The 17,195-nt window shown below is 34.0% G+C and overlaps 1 protein-coding gene across 1 annotated transcript; it reads right to left on the bottom strand.

The window, feature by feature from the left end:
- On the bottom strand, positions 4,388-15,479 carry LOC109711723 (probable aminodeoxychorismate synthase, chloroplastic). The gene is made up of 13 exons (XM_020234911.1): positions 15,132-15,479; positions 13,765-13,896; positions 13,589-13,656; positions 12,065-12,129; positions 11,435-11,501; positions 10,901-11,212; positions 10,714-10,821; positions 10,097-10,348; positions 7,783-7,862; positions 7,559-7,661; positions 7,260-7,342; positions 5,751-6,380; positions 4,388-5,176 (listed from the first exon to the last, which is right to left on the bottom strand). The coding sequence occupies exons 1-13, from the start codon at positions 15,427-15,429 to the stop codon at positions 4,651-4,653; spliced, it is 2,724 nt and encodes a 907-aa protein (XP_020090500.1). The 5' UTR covers positions 15,430-15,479; the 3' UTR covers positions 4,388-4,650.

A 17,195-nucleotide genomic window follows, 5' to 3' on the forward strand; every position in this document is an offset into this window, starting at 1 on the left:
TTGCACGAATACCCTTTAAAAAGTCGACAATTTCAAATTTAAAATTTCAAATTATATTTTTAAATATTAAAATTTTATATTTTAAATTTCATAATTATTTATATTTTTAAATTTAAATTTTATATTTTTAATTAAAATTTTAAATTTTAAATAAATTTCAAATTTCAAATTTCAAACTTTGAAATTTCAAATTTCAAATTATATTTTTAAATATTAAAATTTTATATTTTATATTTTATAATTATATGTATTTTTAAATTTTTATTTTATTTTTATATTTTATATTTTATATTTCATATTATTTTTAATTTTAAATTTTAATTTTAAATTTTAAATTTAATTTTAAATTTTAAATTTAAATTTTATCTTAAATATTAAATTTTAATATTTAAAATTTTAAAATTTTTTTAAATTAAAATATCAAATTTTAAATTTTGTACAATTTTGAAATTTAAAAATTCTAATTTTAATTCAAATTTAAATTTAAATTTTAAATTATTTTAAAATAAAATTTTTAAAAAATATTAATTTATGCAAACATCAAAAAAATTTTACCAAACAGCTTTTCAAAATCACTTCTGAAAAATCGCTTTTATCTAAACTCAGCCAAACGCTCTATAAGGCTTCAAGTCTATATGCTTTTACCCCAACTCTATTTTATCCGATAGCGTCAGAAGGGCCTCAATACCAAACTAAAGGTCCATATGTTGTTATTAGATAAAATAGAGTTGAGGTAAAATTATATAGGGATATGCTTCCAGCGTTCTTCAGTGGGACTCTAGAAAATATATCGTAACTGACTCATCGCGATATGCGGAACGATAATATTACATACGGAAACAAACAGGATATTTTTCTAACGTACTGCTCACCGTAGGTAATGCAATTTTTTTGCAATCCCAAACGAAGCCTTAGGATGTTTGGTAACCTCTGTTGTAAAATATAATTTTTATTTTAACAATTAGGTTTTTAATTTTAGAGGCTTCAAAATTGTAGTCATCTGCTTTGTAAAATCAAATATATATTCTGGGTCCAAATTTTAAATTTAAATCTTGATTCAAGATTTTAATTTTATATTAAAATTTAGATTTTAAATTCAAAATTGATAAATTTTAAATTTCAACACTTTAAAATTTAAAATTTAAAATTTTACATGTTAAATTTATTTTAAATTAGAATTTGATATTTTAAATTTTAAATTGTATAAATTACTTTAAAAAGGTTTGTCAAACAATTTTACATAATCGCTTCAAAAAATTAAAAGGTTGGATATTCAAATTAAATTTTCAAAAGGACAGATAGTTGCTTCAAAATTGTTCATAATTCAGGTATGTTTTATATGCTTTTACAAAAAAAAATAATAATAAAGTACAAAAAGCCAATCCAAAATTTTAAAATTTTAAGGGGTTTCAGGAAGAAAAGGTTAATGTAAAAGGGGTTAATTTCAACAAGGCAGATAAATGAGAGGTATATTTTTCACCCACTAATAGTTAGAGGTGTGGGAGGATATTAGTATAAATTTCAAACTTTAACGGAGTATATTTATGATACTTTTAAAATTTGGAAGGATGTCTGTGTAATTGTCCCTAAAAAATTTGCAAAATATATTGCTGGCTCTCTTTTGATATATATCTTGTCTATATTTTTTTTTTCAAATTAAGTAAAACCAATTTTACATACTATTATAGTATGTATAAATTTTAAATATTTTTTACATTAGTCAAAACAATTCTTTATTTCAATATGAAGAACTCTTTCAATATTAAAAATTCAGAAAGAGTGCCTAAACTCTTAGAATTTTAAATGTCTCATTTATTTTTGAGTTTTTAAATTTTTGAAAGGGAGATATTTCAGGTTACTCACAATTTTTACCTTTGTATATTATTAACGTATTAATAATATATAAGTTGTTGATTAGTTTAGAGTTTTTAGAACGTAATTTAATATTTTTTATATTAATTTACTAATAGCCTTAATAAAATATTAGAGCAATATTATATAGAATCTATAATAAAACTCTCTCAGCCTATGCAGTTGAAAAAGACTAGCGCTACAAGTCTCTCATAATATTATACTTTATATTATTGATGTGTCGATAATCTTATATAATGCTTTAGAATGTGTACATGAGTCCATCGGATTTTTCTCTTTCTTTGCTTGAACAGAATCAATTATTGTTGAGTATAGGCTTTTCCAAGCTCGCTCAATTTCTTCACATATTTTTCTCTTTCTTTGCTTAAACCAAACCTGATTTTTCTCTTTTTTTGTTTGAACGGAACCGAGTCATATCTTTGCATTTTGCCCAACTGTTCCTCTTCCATTTTCTTCGGTCGTTATCTTCCTTCATCAACAAGATGAATCTCACTCCTTATCGTCGCTTCATTTAACGTTGTTTTCTCTTCCTTTGTCGTCGTTTTCTACTTTTTCTCTAATTATCTATCCATTACATCGTATGAATTACTATATTAGTTATAACATTCTTTGTAGGTGGAATTAGAAGCATTAAATTTGAGCTTTTCTTTTTCGAGCATTGTATCTCATTTTTGCTTAAAGTAGATGCTCATAAATATATTAATAAAATGTTCTTGAATGTATAATTAGGATAGTATTAATTTAGATGGTTTTTGGCTCTCGAAAAAAAAAAAAAAAGTTTTCTGGCCAGAAAAGCAATTTCCATCCATTTGATTTTCGGAAAAAGTGTAAGAAAAGTGTAAATTTTTATTTAAAAAAGTGTAAGAAAAGCAATTTCCATCAACGGCTGGGATCACTCAAACTCAGAACCTCCTACTCTGCTACCATGTGAAAGATAAGCGAAAGAGTTTATTCCCTTTCTAGAGTTTCATTGATACTAGTTAAGGGACCCGCGCAATGCTGCGGGTAGTTATTTTAAAATTTATTTTTAAAAATTAGTTATAAAAATTAATTTTAGAATTTAAATGATGCAATAGGTGCATCAAAAAATTTTAGTAGGCATAGTAGTCCCCCATTAGTTAGTGAAATAATTTTAGTAGGTATCGTAGTCCCCCAGTAGTTAGTAAATGAGAAGATAAATTATTGCTTGTGATTTTTGCAATTAATTTTCATCAAATATAAAAGTAACTTAAACTGCATCAATTTTATTTTATTTTTTAATGTATAATTTATATGTGAATGCACAATATTATAAAATTAATATTTATATCTAATACCAGTAGTCTAACTTATTTAACATTTATTTATATATTTTACATTTTATAAAAATAAATAGTAAATTATATAATAAATTATTAAATAATAATATATCTATATACAAATAAAATACTATATATAATAAATAAATATATATAATAAATATAATATATATATTTATAAATAAAATTATATATATATATAAATAAATAAATATATTTTATAAATAAAATTATATATATATATATATATTATATATATATATATATAATATATATATATATATATATATATATATATTATATAGAAAGAGAGAAGAGAGAGGAGAGAGAGAGTTCGTGAGAGGGAGGTCCACCGTGGACCTCCCTCTCATGTGGTCCACGAGGCCACTTCGGCCTCGTGGACCCCGTGAACACCACCCCTATGAGCCCCGATGTTTTTTCGGCTCCGCGCTGCGCCGCGCCGTGCCGCGCCCCGCGCTCGCGCCCTCGCGTGCCCCGCGCCCCGTGCCGCGCCCCGCCCCCGTGCCCGCTCCCGCAGCGCCAGCGCCAGAGCCCGCCCCCGCGTCGGCCCCCGCGTCAGCGGCCGCCCTTGCCCCGCGGCACCAGCGCCGGAGCCCGCCCCCGAGTCGGCGCCCCCGCCCGTGCACGCGCCGACCCCCGCGCCAGCGCCCGCCCCGCGCCACGCCCGCTCCCGCTCCGCGCCAGCGCCCGCGGCCGCCCGCGCCCCGCGCCCTCGCCCATGCCGCGGCCTCCTCGCGACACGTGTGCAGTTATTGAGGAATAATATATAGTTATTATAGATTATAGATGTTTATATAATTACAAGAGATGTATATATAGTAACCATTGTTACCATATAACCTTATAGTGTATTTGGAATGTACTATATAGGTTCCATTATATATGTAATGTTAGTATATACATGTTAAAAACATCTTAATATACTAAATATATCCTAACAATCCCATACATCAATTTCTGCAGAAAGGGATACAAAACATAAATAGATCCACATTGTGCTAATAAATTTTGTAACACCTTAAATTACATTTCTTATCTAGCAATAGACATCATCTCCACTGTGTCATGCATCATCAACAGATGGTTACTTTAATATGCTGATATACAGAGTCTCATGCAAACAACAAGCAGTTCAAGCCCGAGAAACTCAGAAAACAATCGAAAAAATGGGGGGCGAAAATAAAGACTGAAGAAGGTTAAACAAAAAATTTCCTCAGGTTCTCATTGTTTTGCTGTGGTTCCATCTGTTAAATAATTATAAGAGGTCCCAGATCCTTCTACATGGAAAATAAGCATCATTTCCACTTTCATTCCTTATTATTACAATCTCGTAACCCCATATGAGTAAAATGAATGTAGCAAAAGGGGAAGGGAAAAAAAAAAAAAAAAGCAGGTGATAATTGTGTAGTGTAACAAATTTCCTGTGTAAGTTCTAACCCTTAACTTATTAAGCCTTTCATCAGGTAACAACCTCTTTGCACGAGCCACTATGAATATCCACTTCTCTGTTGCACAATTCGACAACTTTGGTAGGCGCCTTTGCTTTCAACATCATCTCAGCAAACTCGTCCTCAGGCTTCGATAATGCTACAATAGCCCCGCCGGCCCCCACCGACGCTTCACTATTGTGTAAAACGACAGTCCGAATCACAATATTTAGATCGAAAGTCTGATTGTATGAAAAGAATCCGATTGATCCAGAATAAACACCCCTCGAGCAGTTTTCTAGCGAATCAAGAATTTCCATCGACCTAATTTTGGGTGCACCGGTCATTGATCCTCCTGGAAAAGCAGCTTTTACGCAGTCCATTGGGCTCAAGTCGGGTTTTTTCCTGCCTTGGATTGTGCTTACCATAGTGTGGACAGTCGCGTACGATTCAATTTCCATTAGGCGAGGGACGCGCACGCTGCCAGGAGTACAGACTCTGCCGAGATCATTTCTTAGAAGATCAACAATCATTAGGTTTTCTGCCTGGTCTTTCTCACTATTTTGAAGATTGGCATAGACATTTGACCCCATAGAAAGAAAAAAAAAAAAAAAAGAACACAGGTGAGAAGCTTGTCGGATAGCAAGTGTTGATCTCAAACATCAATAACAAATTACAACAGGAAAGAAATAAAAGTATGATTCTCAATATGGGATTTCCGGATATGCGTAAAATTAAACGAAGGGTTCTCAACCTTCTTAGGATCGATTCTCAACCTTCCTGTTGTTGTAATTGGTCCACAACCTTAGAATTCATTGCGATCTTTACCCTTTCAGTTATATCCCTCCATTGAATTGGGGAGAAATATTCATGTAATCACCATCTGACTGCCATGTAAGCAATTTTTTGGACTTCTAATATGGTGATTGCATTTGTATTTCTATGCAATTTACCCAAGGAATTTCCTAACAAGGATAAGGACCCAATTGTGAGACAATTGAAAGGCCAGGAGAAGTCAAGCTGAGACCCCAGGTACAACTTATATTTTTCAGAAATTTTACATGAAAGAAACACATTTTTATCACTACAGCTAAAAACTGAAAAGAGACAAAAGAATAGCTTACACACTTGCCTGTATTGCAGCTGTAATCTAAGTTGTTCATCTTCTTCAGGTGTTCTGCCCCGTGCTATAGTACCTTTAATAGGTTTCGCCTCCAGAGTACCGCTCTTGTCCAATCGCAGAAACCTTTCAGGAGAAGAGCAGCAGATACATAGATTTTCTTCAGCAAAATTCAACCAAGCCGCATAAGGGGCCGGATTTTGCTCTCTTAGGTTAAAGTACAGTTTTAGAGCATTTATATTACCAACCCTTTTCCTCATTTGTGTTGTTAAACACAGTTCATAGCTTTCACCATCTCTGATTAACTTCAAGCACTTCTCGACATCTTTTATATACTGATTCTTTGATTTTTCAACAACAAAACTTCCCTTGTTTGGAACTGAGCTACTAGACAGTCGTTGCTCTTTGAGGTTTATTCTCGTTGAGCCTATAGTACTTAACCTGAGAAGCCTCCTCTCTGCCTCAATCAACCATGATTTATCATTTGATCTGTCACTATGAATATCATGGATTGATAGAATATATACGTCTCCATTGTCATGATCGATCGCTACAAGGTTATCAGCAAAGAAAAAACAGGCATCTGGAGTGGTTGATTTGTATTTGTTAGATGACGCTCCACATTCAACTTTAAGGCCATACCTGGTTTCATCAATAAAGATACAGTAAATGCAAAAGAGCTTCATTAAGCCTTGAAAAATACTAACAGAATTATAAATTAATTAGATGAAATAGACAGTAGACTAAAGTATATACTGAGCATTTTTTTTTCGTCTAATATGATCCATACAATATTTTTCTTATGATCAGTTCAACATTTCTCCACGAGGAAACATTATCAAACAAAGTAAGATTCACACTGTTCCCATTCATTAAAGACACTGCTCACTGCTGCAATTACTAAAAGATCGATCTGATAGGAAACAGCATACGAATTTGTCTTAAGAGAATAAACTGTGGCAACCTTCTACTAATTATCCGGCGTTAACTAAATTGATGTAAGTTCTTTAATCTGGTTCAAGTGCATGTCCACGACTCCTCGAAACTTGATTCCAAGAGGCTAACTTGATGAAGTGGATTTTCTAAAGCACAAAATGTAATTGTCTTGACAAAGTTGGACAAATGATTCAGAGATTATCCACTTCATCAATAACTACAAAAAGCTAGCACTACTCTTGAATCATATTTTGTCTTGGTGAGACAAAATATCATACTGTTGTCCTTTCTTAAATTGTAATAAAAAACTTTTCCAATGTTGAACTTCTCAAAATGTGGATGGCTTTAAATGTATGCCAAATTTCTCTCTCTCTGGTTTTTCTAGTGAGACTCCAAATTTGCTCGCCGCCTTAAACCATAACGAAGCATGAACAGATTATGGTGTTTTTCATTGGTTCAAAAGTGCATAAACAAAATGGCGACCATCCAGCATCGTAGAACTCATAAATATTAATTATGCTGTGATTTCATGAAAAATGTTATAACTTATAACAAGATTATTCTTTAACATAATTAATAACATACCCAAGGAAGCCAACAAATCCACCACAGAAGTCGAAAGGCAATCCTTCATAATCTTTTGTGTCATATTGAAACGACTGAAGTTCCTGACAAATATATCCAGAAATATCAAAAAAAACAAAATAATAACCACTTCAGAGAAGCACAACCAGCATGAATTTATGGTCTTAAGTAGAAACTACATTGATAAAACCAGGTCTTAGCGCTGACCAAAATGGTAACAATTAAGGCTAATAACAGATCTAACAATAAAATATAAGATTTTTATGTGATAAAACATTTTTTAAATATGGAATATATACCTCATTAAGGAAATCCAAAAACCCGTTCTTGAGAAACCTTGTGCTCACAGATCCGTGGACATCTTGAATAGAAAGGTAACCTCCAAATTTACTTGTTGCTTTACTGAAACATAATGTAGACGTCTGTCATTGACTCTATGTATCAACAAAAGAATGCTTAATCACTAAAGAGAGGAGCAGTTAAACTAGCAGTGCTCTGTGCTTGAGAAAAATTGTCTTCAGACCTTTGATCAGAGAGGCGAAAAGTTAGTTGCTTCCACAATGGACCTCCTTTACCACCCATGAATGAAAACCGTGCCCTATTCTGAAAGCAATCACATGTACAAATAAAAAAATCAACTGACAGTAACCTACTAATCCAAATAGCAAAAAGGCCAATCACCAACAGTTACACATATAGCAGGAGATAGCACATAAGATATTTAAATGCTGGACGTTTTTGATGTACTGTTTTAGGGATGTATAGTTGCTTTAGCATCTATTTTTTTATTATAAAAAGGCAAGTTACTAATAAAGAGCTTCTGTGGCAATTTTCCCCTATACATGTGACACAACAATAGAGACTACACACACAGCTTCACCGCTGCAATCAGGATTTGTTCATAAAAGAGCCATTCAAGTTAGAAATTGTAGTTAAGTCTATGCCATAATACTTGTATCNCCAACACACATATAGCTAGAATACTCATAATAGTAACCGGCTTGTTTTACTATGGAGTCATTTTCAAAGATGGGATTTCCGAATCAATCAACAGAGCTAAACATGATCTAAAGTATTTGAAGTATTTGAATACCGAATTCCGTAATATTTTAAATCATTTACCTAGCGATGAAAGGGTTCAAAATAGACAAATTTTTAACAGTCTACATAAGCCATTTGCTCGTTTAATAGTGTGGAGCAATCCAAATCCATTGAATTTTTAACAGAAAATTCTTTCCACTATCTAGATCATGTTCAATAACTCTAATCTTGAATTGAAAAATTCTAACAACAATTTTCACAATGTTATTCATTTCGACCGCTCTCTTTGTAGTCACTTGATGGACTTGATAACAATTTAAAAAAGCCATAAAACCTGGTTATTAGATACTTTAAATGCTTTAGATCATATTTAACGATGTCGATTGTTAATTCATATGCCCCATCTTCAAAAACAATTTGATATTAAAATGGCCCATTTACACTCGAGTATTCTAGCCCAACTAAGGATGTCAACCGGTCGGATTCGGGGCGGATGTTCAAAAACCCGAACCCGAACCCGAACCCAACTCCAAAACCAAAACCCAAATCCAACCCGAATCCGACAGATTTTAAGAATCCATATCCAAACACGAACCTGACCAAAAATCCGAAACCCGAACCCGAGCCCGAACCCGAAAATCCGAACCCGAAACAATTATTTCTCTTTTCAATATTTCAAAATATATTACATTAAATCTAAATATTTAAAATACAAGTTCAAATATAACATCAAACATATATATATATATATATATATATATATATATATATATATATATATATATATTATATAATGTAAAATAAAATCGTGACCGGGTCAAATTCCGGTCGGATTCAGGTTCGGGTCGGGTACAATTAAAATCCATACTAGAATCCAAATCCGTCGGGTTTTTGTTTTTAATATCCATATCTGAAACTATATCCATTTAGCATCAAGTAAATCCACTTTGTTCGGGTTCGGGTTCGGGTTCGGGTTCGGATAAAATTTCGGGTATCCGCATCCATTGACATCCCTAAACCCAACTCTCTCTCTCTCTCTCTCTCTCTCTCTCTCACAAACAGAAGCACAAAGGCCTCCATACATGTAAGTTGTTTTCGATGAAGAAACTTTCAATTTGACGATTAGCTCCGTTAGACTTGATATAGATTATTTAAAGTATCTAAAAAATAAATTTCATAGTTTTTTAACACAATTTACCTAATAATCGAAAAGGCTCAAAATCAACAATTTTCATAGTCGACATGAGCTATCAAATCATATGAAATTTTAATAGAAAATTTTTGCATACTATTTAAAGTAAGATAAGTACCTCTAATCTAAAATTTTAGTATTGTATCGTCATCTTTCATGAGATTCTTATTTTCAGCCATTTATTTTGAGCCCGCTCAATCACTAGGTAAATGATATCGAAAATCACAAAATTTATTTTTAGATACTTCAAATAGTCTAGATCTGGTGTTAATTATTGATTCGGAAGTCCCCTCATCAAAAACAATCGGGAAGCACCAAGCACAAAGCACAGAGGCCTCTGTGGTTCTAAAAGAGCAATATGTGTATATATATGTGGTAAAAGCATCTCAACTCAGCATTAATTGGACGCTGGAATCAACATCAGTCACACCATATTGGTATGTTGCTATTTAGCGAAGTCATAAATGCAAGTATCTTCTAAGTCAAGCATTAAACTGACTTTTTAGAAATGTTTATGGGCTAGCATCAGCATCTGGCCTACTTTTTTACAAGAAAAAAAAGGACGGTATGCAGGCAGTAATAGATAACATAACATCAACAATACCTGATCTGTTGAGGAGCTGTCCAGCCAAAATGTCTCTTCAGAATTACAATATCCAAACAGCTCATAGAATATATTCGCCGAGCCACCCACGCGGCTTACTAAGTTATCAATCTTCTTCCATTGCAATTGCAAATGCTTGGTGCTGCTTCTTAATGGAGAGGTTGCAAGCATATCTAAGTGATCCTTATTTTTTGCTTTGAACTGCAATAGCTCATTATAAGCGAAACCCGATGATTGGCATGCATGAGACCCCTGCATAATGACACTGAAGTCAGATTTTGACAAACAATCGCAAGGATTGCCGCGCCAGCATGGTAGGCGCATGCCGACTGAGGGGATATGCCCATGTCCACTGTGCCCACAAATAAAAATGGCTTCATACATGGTCTGTGCCGACCGTTCTGAGTGGCAGTGTGTTCTGTGCTGCAGCACGTGCCATTCCAATGGCTTACCAGCTCGCCCCGTGTCAATGCTATGGCAATCCTTGAATCGGAGTGATTAAAGAAATAGTAACACATGCCTATATATCATAGAGAAATGTTGATGGTCTAGAATAACAAAGATACCACAAATTTAAAGAACATTAGAAATATTGGCAGTTTACCAATATTGTGAACCTTTCTTTCATGACGCGATGATGTCCTCAGTCCAAATTCAATAGTCTTCTTCTTAAAATTCTTGAATATTTGTCTTCCATGGCAAGTAGCAATACTCTCAGGATGGAACTGAATGTAAAAACAATGATTAGATAATAAAACCATTGTCAAATGAGAAATGGATGAGCAATGCTAATGCACAAGATACCTGTAAGCCATAATGAGGTCTCGTAGAATGCATGACACCCATAAGGACTTTTTTGCAGTGTAAGTCATCAGTATACTTAATACCCCTTGCATTAATATTATCCAAAAGGTCAATTGTGCAGAGTTCATGTGGCCGACCCAAAAGGTCAATTGTGCAGAGTTCATGTGGCCGACCCCAGAGGGAACCATTCATCGCAGCTGGCCGGTCACTCTCAAGAAAAGAGAGTGTACGAAGAGACGTAGTCCATGCTATAGGAATAAGATCATTAGGGAGCGATTCTGCATCAATTACAAGTGAATGATACCGCACAACCTGAAAGTTATTACTCGAACATCAAATTAGTAGAACAACAGATAATTGCATTATTGCAATAAAAAAATTAGCCAGATAATTCATTTCTATTGAAGGAAATATTGTGAAGCATATATCCCTAATTGCCTATCATGACCAAAAGTAAAGAATTTTTTTAAAGAGAATCATCATTTATTAATCTTTAAGGACTCGTAGTTATTACATCTGAAATGCAAAACTAACCTTGAATCCAGAGTTTCTGCCTGATGGAATATGACTGAAAAGCTCACACCCTGTATGTTCTATTTCACTGAAAGTACATGGAAATAGTTTCACTAAAAAGCTTGCACAGCTAAGAACTTGGCTACAAACCAAGAAGAGCTCTTACAACCTCAAAAACAAGAGCAACACCATAAAGGATAAAATGTATGGATAGTCCTTCTACTATCCTAATATTGCAACATAGTCCCCAATTATTTCATGTAAACACTTCCATTTGAACTTTCTCATATAGTCCAATTCCATCTAAAGATTCTAAACTTTCTTATATACTCCAACCCATCTCATGCTGCTAAACAAAAATCTGACAGAAAGTGACTTTTCCTACAAAATATCCCTATTGACCCTGTTTGAGGTACACTAAAGCAAGAAAGTCATTCTACAGTAAAAGCATAGAATGGTCATTTTCCAAGAAAAAGTTTGATTTTTCTTTTTTGAACAAATTTGGATGGATTTGCAGTCTGTGAGAATGATCAGGGCCCAAGTTGTTTAAGTAAAAAGTTAAGGAGCATTGAGATAGTCCGGAATTATCCATATATTTCAGCTACCAATAAATAATACAAACTCAAAAAAAAAAAAACCTTGTATTTTCACCTGAGACGTCCATGTACTGGTTCAAGAGCATGAACAACTTGTGCACCATGAATGAAACCTAAGGCCTGTGATAGTGTGAAAACAGAAAAATGAAGCATCAGTATTGAAGTTTAAGTCGATCTTCACATTAGCCTTCTTAACGCAAAATATTCATAAGACTCGTGACTAAAAATTTCTTTCCATTAAGTAGGTCAAGTATTCAGCACTAGCATTCATCAAAAATAAAGCTATACAAAGGAGGAACCATTCCATAAAACACATGTTTAACCAAATGAAGTTCATAATTAGCTCTTCATATTATACCATTTGAAAGCTCAGGGATTCATCAAACTACAGCTATATATAGCAAATAGACCACCTAATGTTCAACCCATGATAGATGATCTTTATGTTTTGTTATAAGATAATAATATAATAAATATACAAATTTTATTAGAAATAGTTGCTCATGATATTTGGTTTTAACTAGCATGATCTATTACAGCATGCAGGGAGCCATGTTGGAGGTTATAGTTATAAATGCTGGCTCAAACCCTCTTATGAAGTTATGCTTTGCCCACAAGATGCTTCATATGATGACACACTTAGCCCACAACATCTTCCTGTTCCTAATTATTTATCTGTTGCTTCCTAAAAGGATAACCACTAAAACTACATATCATGAACAATGGAAGTTTTAAAGAAAAAAGATGTCCTACAAAACTTTCCATTTAACCGGAGTGACAAAGAGTGATCACGGTCAGGAAATGTTGTCCGCTATAACGATCTTGCTTACCTTTAATACAGAGTTCATTAATCTTTTATTCTAATTCAGAAACACACAGCTTTTATGTCCTTATGGAGCTAATTGTTTGGTCCTAGTTTTCATATTCTTCCAGTTTAATGTCTAAGTCTGCTTTGACTCACTTCTATAATCTAGTTTGCTTAACATATTGCAGAAAAATGACTATTTTCTTTTCTTCTCCCTCACCCCACCTTAAGCAAAACAAAACATAATCTATATATAAATAAGGTGTCATATAGCTCCACCAGATTGCACTACCAAAGAAACAAATACTTCTAGTCATCATTTGAAATGTATGCAAACAAACACACTAAAAAGAGAACAGCGACAACCTTTGGTTCATGATGCATCGGCATTGTCATGGACCTTGAGCACGGAACATCAGTTTATCTATTGAAAAATTGACAAGAACAGAGAGTTCCAAGCCAATTTGAAGGCCATCACAATTTCAAAAGATACTTGCCCGATTATCTGTACCTTTAGTAGTAATATTGCTTAAACTAGCTAATCTCAGTCCGCTGCTAATGGCTACCATTTTATGTTATAGAGTTGTCTCCTATGATATTATAAATTTTACTACCAGCCTACCAGGTAGACTCAAATAAGTTTTTATGAGATCTCATAACAATAATATACATCTTATTCTCATATAATAAGTTTTAACAGTTAATTCTGTGTGTTATTGTAAAAGGAGACTAAAACATATGATTGTAACAAAAATGGAACATATAAACAATCACCTGGTGGCCAAGGCAAACACCTAATATTGGAATATCTCCACACTCACGAAGTATTTGCAGACAAATTCCTACATAGCCACAGACAACCCAACAATTTGCCAATTAATTTATATCAGCTGAAATATAAGCCATACAATCAGACTTGGCAAATAGCTAAATAAGAACGAAACACTAACCTATGTCCGCTGGGCAAGCGGGAGTACCGGGTCCAGGTGATATGACTATATTATCAAAAGCCTCCTCTTCATATAGCCAAAAGCGTATGCATTCCCATGCCCACTCGTCATTACGAACCACCACAGGTGGCACTAAGGAATGGAATCAAAAAATTACTATTGTTTTAGTAAAACAGGGTAATAAAGGATGCCAAAAATTTTGGAAATGCTAGAAATGAGTAATTTTATAATTTATATATAATTTATAGCATGTACCAAGAAGCTTGTGACGGTGAGGAATGAATAATTCGGCAAATGCAAGAGTAAGGATCACTTTAAATAGTTCAAATAACCATATTCCATTAATAAATTTAAAACAACAACCCTGCTGCTGCAAAAATATAAATCGTCAATGAGCAAATGGCCAACAAAGTTTGTGGCATCAATAAATCAAGAATACATGCATATTGTGCCAAAGTATCAGATTTCTCTGTAAAGACCAAATCTTGCAAACAACCTATGCAAAAACCTGCAACCTCAAGTCTCACCAGCTCGATTTGAACCTAGAAACCACAGAATCAGGGCACATCTGGTTTAAAATAGGAACCGAAATCGGAAAGGAATGGGAATGGACCGGGATTGAAAACAGAATGATGAAAATTTCTAATCTGTTTGGTTTATAAGAGGAATCAGAATTAAAATTCAAAGACCTCAAAAATTAAATTAAATTTTAAATTTACTGTCCAAGTTCGTAATCAAATGAATTCAAATTGGAACTCATAATTTGAACAAAAAAATTAAACTTATAATTCAAATTCAAGTTCAACGTCAAAATTTAATTTACACAAATATCAAACTTATATTACAATTTAAATTTCAACTTAAGAAGCTAAAATTGAATTTTGAATTCATAATTCAAATTCAAAATTTCAAATTATAATTAAGTTTTATCTTAAAATAAATATAATATAATATTTGAACTAACATAATTGTTAGTGGGGAAAAAAAAAAAGAGTTCTCTTCTCACTCCCTTCCGGAATCAAAGTTGATTCCCACCTCCATGGTGGGAATCATTTTGCAGGGATTCGATTCCCTATGACATGGGAATCAGAATGTCAATCCTTCAAACCAAATACCAATAATAGAAATGGATCGGAACGATCCCAATTCCAAGCATCAAATCATTTTGTTCACACTTCAATTCATGACAATCATAAGTAAAACGTTCATATTCATCAATCATTCATGAACAATCTAGTCACAGTTACCACAAAACGTACGTATCCCGAAATTTGAACTATTATTAAAGCAATAGTCTCTCTCAACAAGGGATCAGTTGATCTCACAAGAGAGAGAGAGAGAGAGAGAGAGAGAGAGAGAGAGCTCACCGCCATTAACAACGGAGAGCTCCTGGTATATGTTGTAGGTGTAGCTATCGTAGTTGTCGATCAAGAGCGTCCGCACGAGCTCGTCCCCTCCCCTTTCACCTCCTCCCTCGCCCTCCCGCCGACGGCGCCGCCGCGCCATGAGCGGCGGTGGCCGGAGAGCGCCGCCGCGGCGGGCGCCCGGGATCCGCAGGGAGCGCGGCGGAGGGAGGCGGGGGGCGGCGGCGGCGGCGGCGGCGGCGGCGGCGCTGGGGCGGAGGAGGCACGAGCGCGGTGACCGGATCCCGAGGCTCGCACACATCCTTACGAATCCAACGGTGGAGAGAGAGAGTGGGTGGAGAGGGCGCGGGATCTCGCGCTCTCTTATTACTTATTTATTTACTCGTCGAGCGGGGTCCTGTTGAAGGATCCTCTGCAAGGTAGGATGTACACATCTTTGTCCGATTGCTACGTGGCTTATTTTGATTGGATTTTATGTGATTTTGTAGAAAAATTTTCCGGGTGTAAAAGAAAATGTACGGAGAACCTCTAAATTATGTGATATTGTGAAATGCGCCTTCACCTTTAACTTTTTGAATTTTGACTCCCTCAACTTTAAATTTTCTAAAATTCAGTCAAATAAATTAGAGATCTTATTAAATTTATTACTAACTTTGTTAATTTATTAGTTTTGATCACTTTTTAACAAAATGAGACTAAAATAATTAATGGCTAATAGCTAATAGAATTACTCTAACTTAATAAAATTTTCAATTATAGTATCTAGAATAGCTCAATTTTTTAAAAAAAATCAAAAAGTTAAAAAGGTCTCAATATAAAAAAAATAAAATAAAAAAAAATAAAAAAATAAAAATAAAAATTTCAGGGGTCCAATTTTAAATTACCCTAAAAGTACTTTTTTGATAAAAAGGTAAGGGAATATTAGGATGTTAAAAAGAAAAGTTTATTTAAAATAGTAGAAAGAATCTGAGGCAAGTAAAGAATATCTTATGTAAGTTTTTATACTTAGTTAAGTTAAACATTTTCTCAAAATTTAGTAACTCTATTAGTTATTAATGGTTAGTTATTCTAGTTATATTTATTAAAAAGTGATCGAATTTATTAAATTCAATGGAATCACTAATAAATTTGCTAAGATTCTTAAATTTTCGAACTACAGTTAATGCAAAAAAAAAAAAAAATCAAAAGTTAAGAGGGTCTCAATTAAAAAACAGAAGTAGAGAGGTGAATTTGGGCTTTTTTTGCAAATAGCCCATGACAAATTTTTTAAAAAAATTTAGTCCTGTCAAAAATTTATTTGCAAAAATGGCGCTGGCCCTGCCACGCAAGTGCCATGTCAGCGCCACGCGGGCGAGGCTAGGGCCAGGTGTTTAAGTTGAACACGGTGAACCATTCACCGTGTTCAAACACGGTGAATGATTCGCCATGTCCAATGCTTATATCCGGAACTTAGCCATTTTTTGGCTAAGTCCGGGGTATTTGTATTGAACACGGTGAAACATTCACCGTATCCAATACAAATACTCCGGACTTGACAAAGTTTAGGTATTTGTATTGGACACGGTGAATCATTCACCGTGTCCAATACAAATACCCGGACTTAGCCATTTTAGTCCTAGATATACGCATTGGATACGGCGAACCATTCACCGTGTTTGAACACGGTGAATGGTTCACCGTGTTTAACTTAAACACCTGGCCCCAGCCCCGCCCGCGTGGCGCTGACGTGGCGTTTGCGTGGTAGGGCCAGGGCCATTTTTGTAAATAAATTTTTGATAGGCCTAATTTTAAAAAAAAATTTGTCAGGGGGGCTATTTGTAAAAAAAGTCCGGTGAATTTCAAAATGGGCCTTATATTCATTTTTACCTTGATTTTATTATTTTCTAATCATTTTGGTTTGGAAATTATTCTCGAGAATAAGAAAAATAGCGAACTAATTGCTAAATTAGAATAGCGAAAAAAAGAATAGTTATAATTTTAAAATAAAAAAATTAATATGAGTATTAGTTGTTGGATTTCTAAAGATCTATTAACTTAAGACTCCTAAAGAATCTTCTCATTTGGTTA

Source organism: Ananas comosus, linkage group 6 (assembly GCF_001540865.1).
Source record: "Ananas comosus cultivar F153 linkage group 6, ASM154086v1, whole genome shotgun sequence".
Taxonomy (NCBI): Eukaryota; Viridiplantae; Streptophyta; class Magnoliopsida; order Poales; family Bromeliaceae; genus Ananas; species Ananas comosus.

Bases quoted from the DNA above. Each gene is read 5' to 3' on its own strand.
- LOC109711723 (XM_020234911.1), bottom strand. From the start codon at position 15,429: ATGTGTGCGAGCCTCGGGATCCGGTCACCGCGCTCGTGCCTCCTCCGC. The intron at 10,349-10,713 runs GTTCACAATATT...GTCATTATGCAG, and splicing joins CATCGCGTCATGAAAGAAAG to GGGTCTCATGCATGCCAATC. The intron at 5,177-5,750 runs GCAAGTGTGTAA...TCTTCAAAATAG, and splicing joins AGATTACAGCTGCAATACAG to TGAGAAAGACCAGGCAGAAA.